The 14,787-nt window shown below is 37.6% G+C and overlaps 3 protein-coding genes across 3 annotated transcripts; 2 read left to right on the forward strand and 1 right to left on the reverse strand.

The window, feature by feature from the left end:
* The first annotated feature begins 203 nt into the window (after positions 1 to 203).
* On the forward strand, positions 204 to 4,209 carry LOC122047921 (flavin-containing monooxygenase FMO GS-OX-like 8). Its single transcript, XM_042609456.1, has 8 exons — positions 204 to 1,310; positions 1,383 to 1,453; positions 1,558 to 1,716; positions 1,934 to 2,016; positions 2,086 to 2,221; positions 2,341 to 2,514; positions 2,703 to 2,830; positions 4,023 to 4,209. Exons 1-7 carry the CDS (start codon positions 776 to 778, stop codon positions 2,820 to 2,822), a joined length of 1,278 nt encoding a protein of 425 aa, XP_042465390.1. The 5' UTR covers positions 204 to 775; the 3' UTR covers positions 2,823 to 2,830; positions 4,023 to 4,209.
* Positions 4,061 to 4,850, forward strand: LOC122047924 (mavicyanin-like). The gene is made up of 2 exons (XM_042609461.1): positions 4,061 to 4,262; positions 4,347 to 4,850. Exons 1-2 carry the CDS (start codon positions 4,061 to 4,063, stop codon positions 4,685 to 4,687), a joined length of 543 nt encoding a protein of 180 aa, XP_042465395.1. The 3' UTR covers positions 4,688 to 4,850.
* Positions 4,851 to 5,293: 443 nt separating this feature from the next.
* Positions 5,294 to 14,408, reverse strand: LOC122047927 (CSC1-like protein HYP1). The gene is made up of 10 exons (XM_042609463.1): positions 14,014 to 14,408; positions 13,738 to 13,893; positions 12,406 to 12,469; positions 11,937 to 12,146; positions 11,017 to 11,205; positions 9,886 to 10,184; positions 8,311 to 8,587; positions 6,426 to 6,698; positions 5,952 to 6,185; positions 5,294 to 5,641 (listed from the first exon to the last, which is right to left on the reverse strand). The coding sequence occupies exons 1-10, from the start codon at positions 14,292 to 14,294 to the stop codon at positions 5,492 to 5,494; spliced, it is 2,133 nt and encodes a 710-aa protein (XP_042465397.1). The 5' UTR covers positions 14,295 to 14,408; the 3' UTR covers positions 5,294 to 5,491.
* Positions 14,409 to 14,787: the final 379 nt, after the last annotated feature.

The raw sequence follows: 14,787 nt of genomic DNA on the forward strand, positions 1-14,787 counted from the left end.
TAAGTATTAATGTTAAAAAGAATGTAAATGATAGAAATATATTGTTGTAATAAGGATGTGATCGTACATTTGATATATATTTTTTTTTTTTTTAAATGTGATGATGGATAGTACTGTGATGCTCTGGTTATTCAACTCGTTCGTGAATTCTGATTTACAGCCCTCGATAAAATGTATCTCTCACCAGGTTCACAGAAACGACATCGGCTTACTTCCTCATATCCCTCCCCTCCCGCTATCTCCCCTTCTGCGCCAGACCTACCTCTGCGGCAATCACGACCTCGCCTTCGTCGGCGCCCTTCCGACGGCTCCCCCTTTGCCGCCACCTGGAGCGGGAGCGGCGGTTCGAGGGGGAGGGGTACGAGGCGATGCACGTTCAAGGCAGGCGGTCGATTGCTCGATTTTGGGTTCCAAGTTCAAAATTGCACTTGGCAAACTGATACAACAAAATCTGCTCTTTACATATAATTCTTCCAGTCTGATTTGAACTTGTATCACAGACTTGATCAGGGCAGTCCCTGATCCTCACAAAAATCTGCTCTTTCAGAATTGGTTTAAGGTTCACGAGGAGGCATTATATATAACTGTGATTCAAGTGAATAATTATTTGTTGAAGGAGCGTGCATCTCGAGTTGCTATTTGTTAATTAATATAATAAAAAAAAGTTTATAGAACAAGGGGAAATCAGGGCCCATAATCCATTCACCACATGCATGCTACAGGCTACAGCCTACAAATTAGAGCATTGCTTCCTCAACGGAGCAGACAATAATCGATGACAATGGCTGTCGAGACATTGCAGTCGTCCAAGCACGTCTGCGTCATCGGCGCTGGGGCCTCCGGCCTCGTCTCGGCCCGTGAGCTCCTCAGGGAGGGACATTCTGTTGTCGTTCTGGAGCAGAACCACGACCTCGGCGGCCAGTGGCTCTACCAAGACGTCGGCGCCGGCGCCGCCGCCACAGTCCACAGTAGCGTCTACGCCTCCTTGCGCCTCAACGCGCCCAGAGCATCTATGGAGTTCACCGATTTCATGTTCGCTCCCGTCGAAGGAAGAGACGCCAGGGACTTCCCCGGCCACCGCGAGCTCTTCCTCTACCTCAAAGACTTCGCCCGGTGTTTCGGGTTGACCGAGCTCATCAGGTTCAACACGGAAGTAGTCCACGTCGGCATGGCGGCAGAAACTGGCAAATGGATTGTGAGATCAAGGGACATGAGAACTGATGAGGGTGGTGAGTTCGTGGAAGAGATCTTTGATGCGGTTGTCGTCGCCACTGGCCATTTCTCCCTGCCCAGGCTTCCAAAAATCAGGGGTAAAGTATGATCACTAAGCTCTTTACGTGATTTCGCCACTCTATTACCTTCTCTTCTTCTGTGCTCCTCAGGAATGGAGGAGTGGAAGAGGAAGCAGCTTCACTGCCATGTCTACAGAATCCCAGATCCATTCCAAGATGAGGTTGTTCTTTGATCTATTGCAGAGCATTGAGAATAATCCCCTTTTTTTATAAACACATTTCTCCTCTGAAATTGAATTCATTACTTGTTTGTAAATTTTTGCAGGTGGTGGTGGTCGTTGGTGGTGCAATCAGTGGACCAGAGATTGCTCTGGAGCTTGTTCATGTAGCCAAGGAAGTCCATATAAGTACTAAACAAGTCGAAATCCCTGAGAAACTAGTGATGCCTGTGGCCAAGTATGCACATCTGCTCTGGCACCAAGAGGTAATTGTAGGAGTTCAGTAGATATTGTTGTCTTCGATCGATAGCATGAAGACAATGACAATTAGTACAAACAAAGAATACATAGATGATATTATATTAAGGGAAATCTGACCAAATCGAGTGAGGATAATCTAGTTCCTTCAACAATAATGGCATGAATCATATCAGCTGCGATTTGGTCTCAGATTTTTGAATGACTGCACTACACATGTTGCAGATTGAGTTGCTTTGTGAAGATGGAACTGTTGTATTTGCTGATGGTTCAAGTGTAGTCGCCGATACGATTCTCTACTGTACTGGGTAATTAAGATCAACACTTGATTCGAAAATCCAATACGAATTGTTGTGCAACTTCTCTTTTGATTGTAGGTATTCATATTCATTTCCATTCCTGGACACCAAAGGAGTCATCCATGTGGATGAGAAAAGAATTGGACCTTTGTATGAACACACATTTCCTCCCTCCCTTGCGCCGTCCCTTTCTTTTGTTGGGATTCCAAACAAGGTGATACTTTTGATCCAAAGTTAATCTGTCAAAAGATCATTTTGTGTATTGAAGTTGATGTTCTTTTATACTGTATATGTGCCATTTACAGATGTTATATTAACTAATTAATGCTGCAGTTTATCATCTTTCGATTTTTTGAGTCACAAGCGAGATGGATAGCTCAGGTGCTCTCTGGGAAGAGGAAGCTGCCGTCGGCAGATGAGATGATGAAGGCAATCGAAGAAGTCGAGCACCCTCAAGAGCTTGAAGAACCAAAAAGTATCATACAAATAATTGCTGAAATATTGGAGGTAATGGCTTCCTTTCAAGTTTCAAACTACTCATAGGGTGAAACTAAGTTACAAGAACTACCCAACAAAAATTTTGAAAAATGAGATTTGCAAATGGTAAGCATTGAGTTTGATTATTGGTAATGTTCTTCTCGTGTTCTTCAATCATTATACAGTTTTATTGATTTTGTTTTCTTTTCTCGTGATAGTATTATGATAGATACGGCGATCATTGTGATTTTCCACACTTGGAAGATTGGAGAAAAGAGATCATAATGAAGTGCGTGGAAAATTGTTTAAACAATTGTGAAACATTCAGGGATGAATAGCAAGGATGGTAATTTGTTTCGAGTGGTTCTTCTTGATCTATGATCTGAGAATAAAAAATAGAAAGTATTTATAACTAGGCTATTCTTTATGTGGTATTTATGCTTTTTCATTTTATTTTTTTTACTCAATTATTTATATATATTTATATTTCATCTTTTTGAACACTAATGTAACACTTACACCAAGGTTAACTATTCCACTTAGACATGTCTATCAAACTAATCCCATAAAAACTATTGTTATCTCAACTCTTTTTTTTTAAATGGGCGGATGGCCTAAGAATTTGGATTGATGAGTCGTTCCCTAAGAATAACTATTGTTATTCTTTATGTCTATTTTTTTTTTTACCTTTTTTTTTTTTTACATCAAACTTACTTCATGCACATGTTTCATCTTTAATTTTGCACAATACAATGGCATGGTTGGTAAGTGCCATAATAATATAATGCCATAAAATTCAAAGAATTAGATTGGGGTGTCATAATATAGCTATATTGTACATTAATACATTAGGTAGGTAGGTGCTACAATTCAATTATAGTTGATAGTATAGCTCAATAATAATACAATGTATTGGTGTAGACAAGTGCCACAATTCAATACGTGAAATCAAACTTCACTCCCCCTCATGGTATACATATAAAGTTATGTTTACTATTGGATCAACCTCACTGGTAGAGATGAGCAAAATCTCGATTAAATTGAAATAATCAATCGAATTAGAAAGTTCAATTCAAAATTTTAGTTTGTTTTTTTTTAAAAAAAAATCTCGATCCCAAATCCTATCGAGATCACCACGAAAGGCCCCCTCTGAAAACAACAAAGAAACAAGAGAGAGGGAGAGAAGCATCTAGTCATGTGACTCCCCTTTGCCACTGCCACTGTCCAAAGCAGCAGCTCCTGCAAGAGCCATGTGATGGATGTTGCCCCGTTGCTCCTCCTCAAACCCTATCACACAGCCACTCACTCACTCACTGTGTGATGGACTATATGTTTGAAAGATATATACTTTACCTTTATGGATTTTTATGGATTGATCTCGTCGATATGGATATTTGTTGAAATAGATTGTGAGGTGATTCACTTTTTTTACTGCAAAGATTAAAAAATAAATATAAAAAAAATCCATCTTTCTTTGTCTCCTTTCGCTTTTAATTCCCCTTTTCTCTTCTCCTCTCTTCTCCATTGCTCTCGCTCAGACTACACACAGAATAGCTAGCAGTGAGCAGAGTGAGACATGGCCAAGATCTGCAAACTAACAGCCACAGCAGCAGCAGCAGCAGCTCCTTTGGCTCTCTTGCTTTTCCTATGCCATCAGCTCCCCTGCATTGACGCGTTCAACCGCTTCACGGTCGGCGACGAGAAGGGCTGGATCCCCAACGTCAACTACACCGTCTGGGAGAAGAAGCACCGCCCCTTCCACGTCGGCGACTGGCTCGGTATCCTCCTCATCGTCGTCGTCGTTTTATTTTTGTTTTGTTTCAAATTAATGAATGCTTAATTAGGTCGGTCGGTGTTTGTAGTGTTTTACTATCAGCCGAAATCGGCGGACATTGTGCGAGTGGACGAGGACTCGTACGACAAGTGCGACGCGTCGAACCCGATCTCCAACTACAGCAAGGGCCGGAGCTACGCCTTCGAGCTCAACCACACCGGACGATACTACTTCATCTGTAGCTACGGCTACTGCTACCAGGGCATGAAGCTCAGCATCAACGTCGAGCCCCTCTCGCCGCCTGCCTCCCCTTCCTCCTCCAAGAAATCCTCCGCCTCCTCCTCCTCCGCCGCTGGTGCCGCCGCTTCTCCTCTCCCGGCGGCGATCGCCGTCTCGCTGCTCCTGACGCTGCTGCTCCGGCTGCTGTAGCTGAAATTGATCGGCGATATTGCGTGTATGCAATTGTTGATTTGTTATTGTGATGTTGTGTGGATCTTGATGGATTTTTGGATTTCCAACTGTTTTGTTAGATTTGATTTTGGTGTGCTTAAATAATTAATTAAATTGTTGCAGTAAATCCTGCTTTGCTTTACTTTACTTTGCCTTAAATAATTAATTAATTATATATATAAATATACATCCTGTGTTCTTTGTACTGTGTGTCAGAGAAGACAGCCTGGTGCAGTTGCCGGGTGATCTGGAGCTGTCTGCCAGTAGGCCCCGCAAGATTAGACCGGTTGAAAAATCGAAAGCGTATTCTAAATTATATAAATCGTCAAGAATATTTTAAAAATAATAATAACCAAAATACGTCTTAGTAATTACTTTTTTTTTATTTATTATTGTCGGTGAGCTTTTTGTTTTTATTATGATTAAAAGGGCATTTCTACAAAATTAGTTATAAAATTTTCAATAGAAATTCATTCTTTTATAAAATTGCATGTTAATATTCTAGAACTTTTTTAAAAAAAAAATATTATTAATATTATTTTGTTCATATATCTTGGACTAAACTCCTCTGTCTAGAACCAAATATAATCTAAAGGCACAACTTATTAACAATCAAAAATATGTTTACAAGAACATGATGATTATACATAATGGCAATCAGCCATGAACAATAGGATTGTTTAGTACAATAATTCCCAAATGGAAAACATATATAAACACCATGACAGCCTACATTCCGCATAGCAATGCGAAGCCGGGATTCTTTTTTGTTCTTGAACTTTTTCACGAGAGTAATGGAGAAGTATGCTCACCATCCGAGCTCAAATGATGAATAGGCATCCATGCTGGATCGCGGTATGCAGTCACAAGCTCGTCCAAGAACTCACCCATTGCTGGCTCGCTCAGATCTTCTCTATCCCTTTTTATCAAAGTCTAGAAGCAACAAGAGACCCGACACACTAAGTATGTTTTTCTCAGTTAAAGAAGTTGCTAGGAAAGAAAAGTACTTTAGCGGAAACAAAAATCGAACCATGTGAGGCACTATTGTCCATCGACTAACACCAATACAATTTACCAAGAAAAAATTGGCCGCTGTTAAGGGTGAAACAAATTTAAATGTGAAGATATCTGCTTCAATCTTCAATTATTGAGTCAGAACATTATTTATGTAAATTTTATAGCCTGAACTAGAACAAGAGCATACATAGAAAAAAGCAATAGATCTCGCGAAATATGAACATACCTCGGCGGAGAATTTGCGGAAAACAGGAAGAAATCGCTTTCGGCAATAGTCATTAAACAAGAGGGTAAGCACTGGAAGAGGCACAATTAGGATTGCAGCAACGGGTAGCTTTTTCACTCCAAATATACCAACTGCAATGATATGCATCAGTACTAGAGAGAAGATGGTAGAATTATGCACCACAGGCCAAAACCTGCCGCCTGTGTCATACTTGGGTTGGTAAACATCTAACAGCTGCAAGAAATTCCAACTCCAGAAATCAATCATAATATTCATTCATCAATTTAAACGAAGTAATATGGATTGGCATTTATCACAAGAGTAACCATTGTTGATGTTGGCTGACCACCTCTAAGTGACAACTATGGTTTTATCATGGTGTGGATTGGTACACAGAACTAAATATAACAAAAAAAATGGTAGATGAAACATTATATTAAGAGAAAGCTTGAACATATAGTATGCGCCATTAACCTGATTCCTGTAGATAATGTAACCGATGCAGAAGAAAACCAAGATAAATGGCAGTATCATTGGAGCTAAAAGAAAGTAAGTGAGCCCAAGAAGCACAAATAATAGAATCCTTGGTATTTCACTGTAGTATGGGATAGATGGTATTTCAAATTTGTCATCTTTTCTCCTGCAACAGTGCCTTGAAATGAAATCACTGATAAGAGGGATTGTACGATTGAGTTTCCAAGATAAACTAGTCCATGATGTTACCACATAAGCAATGAAAAATGAAGCCTGGAAAACAAGTAAACAATTTAGTAAGTTTCATTGTTAGCTAAATTCTCTTGATGCAACTTATAATAATGTCAAACTGCAATTAGTAAAAATTAGATCGTTGTCATCGAATGGTAGGATAACTTGTTAACGGGTTGAGTATTCGGTCAAAACCAAACCGACTAAACCGAATAGACTGAAAACCAAACAAACAAAAAAAATTTCGAACCAACCAAACCGACCGAATTTTCCTACAAAAACCAAATCGACCGAACCGATAAAATATCGATTTATTTATTTTTTGACTGAATTAACCAAATTTTTAAAACATTATTTGGTTTTAACTAAAAAAAATCAAGATTTTATTTAATTAATTATATTTTAAAATAAAAATAATTAAATTAATATTCTCATTCAGTTTACAAAATTTAAAACTAAAACCAAATAAAATTAACCAAAAACCGAACCGATTTTTTTTTTTAAAAAAAAAGAAAATCGAATTTCAAATTTCGATCGGTTCAGTTCGATTAATTCGGTTTTACTAAATTTTTGCTCACCCTTACTTGTCGTGCCTATCTACATAATCCATGCCTACAAATTTATCTTAAAATTTTCTTCTCTATCATACTAACTTCGTACATGTTTTCTAACAGCCCAACACTTAGCCGAAGGGGTATATAAATGATGATCATGTAGAAGCTTCTCTCATTTCAACCATCCATTGTTTATATCTTCATCAATGTTGGTTTGATCACATAGAAGCTTCTCTTGTTTTAACCATCCATTTTTGTCTTAACAAAGTTTGTCTTGACAATTCAAGCTTCAAAATTTTATTGTATTTGTACCCTCACCTATTATCATTTGTTGGCAAATAACATACACCAATGTCGTTTATCTTGAACATGGCAAATAAGTTCATCCAGCACTAATGTAAAGAAAAGAAACTAAATCAATGACTAATACTTGATGTAAACCTAATAATTATAGAAATTTTAATTATTATACATTATCATACATGTCTTTTTATCACATTGTTAAAAGTACTATATATTTTAATCTTTGAAATACCTAAATAGTTGTTTAGAACTCTATCTAAAATTTTTCTACGTTAACAATTTTCTTATAGAATAGATAGTGGCAGATCTAGGGGCGAGCGGGGGTGTGCTTGAGCAGCCCCTTGCTCCCGAAAAATTCCACCAGTATGTTACAGTCCGAGAGGCAGCAAGAAGGAAAACAAGTTCCAGCTCCCTTCTTTGAGCACCCTCTTCCTTTTTTGTTTGGATCCGCCACTGAGAATAGATACCAATATAGCATCTATAGGTGATCTTCCCGTCATAAAACTAAATTAGTTTTCTAGTTCCATCTATTCTTCTTTCATTAACTCCTTTCCAAATTTTTGGTTGGAATTAATTTGCAATTCTAGAAATTTATGTTACATAGATTAAGTTATCCAACAATCATAGTATATTAGTTTGGTTGAAATCAGTCTAGATCTATATGACACTACTATGAATTTATGATATCAGAATGACAATTATGGTAATTATTTTAGAAACAAATGTGAACCTTCTAACCAATGTAAAAAAGCATCACTACAAAATGGATGTTTTCAAGACAAGTGTAATGTTTTTACCTGTGCAGGCACCGCAACAGCTAACCTTGAAGGAATAGTTTTTGGATCAAATAAAAACTCTATTTCACTTGTAACTGATCCGGTGAGCACATTTGCAAAAAATAGGAACCATATTGTAAACAAAAGCATTTTTTTGCATGCACTTTTCTCAATCTGACTAACGGCAACATATCCTTGCATTGCAGAGAAAAGCTTCACTATAGGTGGTACAAGAGCTGCCACCAAGTGAAGAATTAGGCTCGGTAGATAACCTGTTACAACCTGACTGATGACAGTTCTGCAAGTATACAATTTCCACATATATTAATATTCAAAGAAAAAAATAGACAGTTTCAATTTATAATATGGCTCAATCGACCAGAAAGCAGCAGTAACAGTTGATTAGTACTCCCTTTCAGTTTAACTGTATGATATACCCATCTAAAAGGTGTTACTATGTTACTTGGGAGAAATAAGCTTCATAAGGATTATTTAGTTAGCAACCCATTGATTAACACTCATTCCGCTAGTAAAATGAGAAACGATAAAGGGACAGAGGATGCCTAATGTAAACATCTGAGAAAGGTATGTTATCTTGACTATGCAAATCTATCAGATAGTTAAGCCATATCAATAAACAAACAGTTAAAGGAAACTGAATCCTCAGCTTTACATCATTTCTGAAATCTAAGATTCATCCAATTTGTGTCAGCTCCAATAAATGCACAATTAACAGCAGGTTTATCATGCCCAAGAGTCTAGAACAGAATTCAAGCCCCACAGAAAAAGCTCTCAGAATGTCCCACAAGTTTTAATGAAACCAGAATTAAACAAGGGGTTGAAGCTTGAATGAGATTAATCATGCAATTGGGCGATTCCTTGTCCCTCCACTATCTTTTATTGGGGTCAGGCATCCTACAGTTGCAGAGGCTCTGAAAGAAAGAAAATCCTAACTAATGGGCATTGGAGACTCGTCACGACTTACCTTCAAATAATTTGGATAAACACTTTCTAGGTGCCCGATTAAATTAAGTTAATCAGAAGCCTCATCATGGGTTTCAATACTACAGGAGCATGTAAGATGGAGAATTAAGACATCTTGGTTTCTACAAAGAAGCATGTAGTGGTAAGAAATCAAGTCAAACCCTTTTCAGTTTTGGTCATTGGCAGGACCAGAATGATCTCAAGCTAACTTGTAAGGACCATCATGGTCATTCATGAGTAATCCATGCATTTGCCATTGGAGTATTATAATCAATCATATCAGCATCACCAAATAAAGGAATTTTCATGAACCATAGTGAGCCTCAATCCACAAGGCATAGGATGTTAGAGGAGATAACTGGTGGTTATGGACAGAAGTATCAAGACAGATCTAGGACATATTTGTAATTATTGGATCCATATGGGATCATTCATTCAACAAATCAGAGTGGGATTAAATTGCATGCCTAGCAATCCAAGAAACAGTATTAGGGCAAGCATAAGGATAGATACGCCATTAACTTTTCTCACTAGAAGGAAGAACATATATAGGCAAACACAGAATCCAATGATAGCACTATAATGAAAGAATGATTAGCTAACATTACCTACATTTTCAATATCTTCCCCAAAAAAGGAAACAAAGCCTCCAATTCCTCCAAGTAAGTTAAACTTTGAACAAAAGCAACCACTAAAAGGAACAAAATTACTAATAGAACTGATGCCACAAAGACGATCAACTTGGAAATCCATCTTTGCATGAACGATGTAGAGAAAAAAGGCCAGTATACATCACGAGGCTCAGGAGCCCATTCTGTCACCCATTCAGTGGGATTGACAGATTGTTGGATGTGAAGAGCCTTAGCTGCACCATATCGAGATTTGAAGGAAACAAAAGCAGCAGGGACTTCCTAAATTTTTAGTTTTAAAGAAAATCAAGTTAGAACAGAATGAAATAAGCAAAAAGTTTCACTTGAAGATATTTGGACAGAATGTATAATTGAATAAAGCCTCCATTTCAGTTAGGTCATATAAATGCAAAAAAAAAAAAAAAAAAAAAAACTTAAAGGGCATCAATCAAGCATTTCCTGCATGCCAGTTCAATCAATAAGCTTCCGTTAAAAGGATACACAGAGGAAGACTCACCATGAACACACAAAATTTTAACTAGATGTTAGTAAATATTTTGCATGGGTCACCACAGAGTAAGGTTCTGATTTAGTTAGAAGCAACTCATGCAGCATGATTTGTATTTGTAGATCAAAGCCCCATCTTTGTTGATGAAAATGGATATACTCTATCCATATAAGTCCAATGAAAATTACTTAGTGGTAGTGGTCAGTACCAGCTGCACTGCTGGACTGAAGAGTAATCTTGATGTTTTCTAGTCTGGGTAAAAGGGAAGAGTGGGTCTCTATACTGCTTGCAATACCAGCATAATACCAATACAACAAAGTGTAAAGATTGGTATGAGAACAGTATTTAAAACCTTGCATGGAACATCTCCGAGCTGGCAGTAAAACTTAATGTGTAAACTATATGAAATGAAAGTAAAACAACCTAAGAAGACTCGAGGAATAGCATTATTCAAATTAACCTGAGGAGAAAGACAAACATGCAATAGAAAATGTAGTAACACCAGGGTGGGTTTAGCAAATTAAACAAACACTTGTTAGCCCTGCTTAAAAATGTGATTACAATAATCATACGGGTGCATTGATATTCAGTAGAGAAGTGCTGTACCTCTCTCCGTGAGTCTGACTGCACTAATCTGACATTCTGTTCTATATCTTCCAATTTCTTGGAATAATCACGCACAAGATCAACACGTTTTCCAAACATCCCAAAGAAGCCACTACGATTTTGATTTTGTGAGGAACTGGAAGTTGATTTCAGGTGGGTGAGTTTCCTATAGACCTTCTCAGCATCTGTCTGCAAAGCAATTTGTACAATGTCATTACACTAGAAATATGAATAGTAGAGCTAAAGATAAGAAAATGAAACAAAAGGTGCAGATCATAATCAAAAGTCAATGCAGAAGGAGAATCTAAAATGTATTCTAACAGTGCACAGTGATTTTGGCAGTCTTACATCATCAAGCGCATCCTTGCACGAAATAAAATTAAATGAATGGGCTTCAGCAGTTTTCAGACTATCATAACAATACCAATGAACATTTTTCGAGTTCTAGCATTGTTTAGAACTATAAATTCCATGTATTGGTGGGTCAGAAATTGAAGGCATCATTGGCTATGTGCTCCCTTAAGTTTTATTTAGCTTTCATGCAAATATTATATTTAGTTTCATTGTGATCATGCCCTATTCTACATTCCTAGTTAATATAATATGTTGGATTAGATGGTAATGGAGTTATTAGCCAAGTGGGTTAGCCTCACATTAGACTTTTATCATGAATCTATAAATTCTCATGTAATTATCACAATAATGATGCAATGCATTGCTCCTTTTCCCCTACTTCTACAAATGACCAAGTATTGCGAACTTCTCTTTGTGATGAGCGCCCATGATAAGAATTACAAACTACTAAAAAATTGAACAGTCTTCATTATACAATTCTGTAACATATTTAACAGAGTATCTTAGAGGGGTAAAAAAATTAACCCATTGATATCAATCAAATTTTTAACTTTTTTTTTCCTTACTATGAGACCTTGAAGCTTGCTTGTTCGGCAAACCACAGTATGGGACAGGTAGTCTGATGGATGATACTCTGTAAAAAATGCTTCAACAGTGTCACTTAAAGAATTCCCAGCATGCAAAGGAATATCACGAACAAGGACAGTAAAATGTTGTGGCTGTGGTTTTGAAGCATTAAAGTAGGCAATCCTCTTCTCTGCTATATATTTATACTCCTGCAGGAGAAAACAAAAGGGTACTGCACATGAGTATTTAAAGAAGGTTAACCCTTTACCAAGTAGCATAAACATAAATATGAAGAACCTATCGACCACAGTTCCACCTTTAATCCATTCATCTATCTATATATAGATAGATAGATCAATATAGATATACATAGATAGATACATACATATATGTAATGGAGTTATCAGGAAAAATAACTTTCATAAGTGAAAAGGGTATGTCAAGCAATTCAGTGAAAGCAACACTTACAGCATACAGAAGGTAACACATAACACCTGTTATTATGTATGCAGCAGAAAAATGACACCATAACCTGCCAACAAATTCTTAACTTTAACAAACATGGCCTCACCAAATAATGAGAACAATACAAATGCTTCATATTGAGCCGTCCAAAAAAAAAGATTAAAGTTAAAACCCATGGGAGTTTGCTGAAGAATTTTAAGATCTGAATGGCAAGCCGGTTTCAAGTTTCAACAAACATTAAGAATAAAAATTAATAATTTAGCCAGATAAAGTTGTCATGTAAAACGATACCATTATCTAAGATTTACCTGAGTTAAAGATAGAATCACAGAATAGAGTCACTTGGAATGTTGAAACATTGACAGATGTGCATAAATAATACATTTTTCCACAATAAAGGGTAAAAGAAATTAAGTATACTTTTTCACTCTATGACAAATGGATTATCAAGTACATGTGTATATTATGTGGTAAATCTTACCAGGAAACACAAAGTAAAGACAAGAAAAACTTACAATTGATAAACACAGTCCAATTTAGAATAAGTGCAAAAACATTTGTTACTTACATAATATAATCAAATTCATTATTTGGAGGGGTTTTCTTGTTCAACATTTGAAACATCTAACAAATGTGAGCATACACTGCTAGCTTATCATTACCTATTGAGTTGCACACCAGTTAAAATTCATTGTCTCAAAGCATCATGCTTGACATAATCAATTACAATGGAGTAGACTATAGATATTTTACATGGCTTAGCAGGTAGCATTTATCCACAAAATTCATCATAATAGACAGATTATTACTAGAAAGTAAAGAAGACAAACACTGAATCCAGTGATCAAAACATTTTTTGTAAATGATAGCATTTAAATGTGCTACTACTATCAAGATAATAACAATCAACTGACCCATAATATTTCGGATTTTTTTAAGTGTAAAGTATCCTTAGTCGAAAGCTCATAACTTGGTGCTTTCCCCTTTAGGGTAATCAAATATTCAATCACGGAGGCCCTAGCTTTAACCTAATAATCTTTGGACCTTCATTTTCCGTTCACATGCATCTAAATAGCATGCACCTTTCTAAGTTCAGCACCCTATCGAATGGAGAGGATCCTAACTGAAGCTTCTCATGAAGCTCGTTTCCACCAACCATGCCGGTCTATCCACTGGAGTGCTTATTCATCCTAGGATAAAGTTATCTCACTATTCCCATAGGAATTTGTATCTTTGTACTTCTGCATAATGATTCTGCTCTTGAGTAGAAGAAATGTAACCCAAATGTACAGCAAGAGAGAATCGAAAGAAAATTGTTATGTAAAAAGAGCTTACCAATTAGAGCCATCTTTCACATTTGAGATAGTGAACAAATCAAGAGACTTGTTGGGAAGATCAGAAAAGTCGATATTCCGAAGGTGATCGCCCAAGTAATTAACAGGAAGGAGAACGAATATTCCTATGATTGCAGCAAGAGAAAAAACCCTCAAGCTGCACCAAATTCAAAAAAAACAATAATTCAACAGAATTAAAACGAACCAACATGCCCCAAAATACACCAAAATACGATTCTGATGCAATATGAGAAGGAATTAATAAGAAAAAATGAACCTGAACACGAATATGCGACTGAAGACGACTCCATCGAGGCCGCACGAGTTGTAGAGGTCTTCCTCGGTGGGCTGCCATGCCCTACGCACCCAGCCGGCAGAAGGCAGCAAGGTTTCGATGCTGAACCGGCCGCGGAGTCGGGCGCGGCCCTCTGCCACGAGCCGCGGGGCGTAGACTTTGACGTTGCAAGACTGCTTCCGGAGCACAGAGTAGAGGGCGAAGAAGAGGACGCTGAGGCCAAAATTGATCCCCACCGACGTCAGAAGAGCCGAGACGATCATCTCAATCCTCAACAGCAGATCTCGGACTCCTTCTCTTCCGCTCAACTCTCATCACAAGGCACAGCACGACGCCGATGCTCCGTGGAGGCAGCGCACGACTTAATTCACGAGAAGGACCGATATGCTGACGTGGCCAGTTACTTCAAGACGAAGGAGGTAGTACGTGGGGCCGCAATTTTACAAAATGGCCCCTCAAAGTTTCACCGTCGGTATAATACCCACATTTATCACGTCAAAATATCAAACCGACAAATTTTAAAACTAGTCAACAGAAAAATAGTGACAAAATATTTTATAAAATATTATTCTTATTTTTATAATTAAAAAATTGTCCACATCGATAAAGACAGAGACAGTGATAAGGCTAGAGTTTAATTATACCCGCGTCAGATCCACGTGATGCGCATGTGCTCTTGGCCACTCTCGAACGGTGCGACAAGTTCACGCGGCCCCAAAACAAGTTTGAAGGGCCGCAAAATTACATTTACAGAAA

Source organism: Zingiber officinale, chromosome 2B (genome assembly GCF_018446385.1).
Source record: "Zingiber officinale cultivar Zhangliang chromosome 2B, Zo_v1.1, whole genome shotgun sequence".
Classification (NCBI taxonomy): Eukaryota; Viridiplantae; Streptophyta; class Magnoliopsida; order Zingiberales; family Zingiberaceae; genus Zingiber; species Zingiber officinale.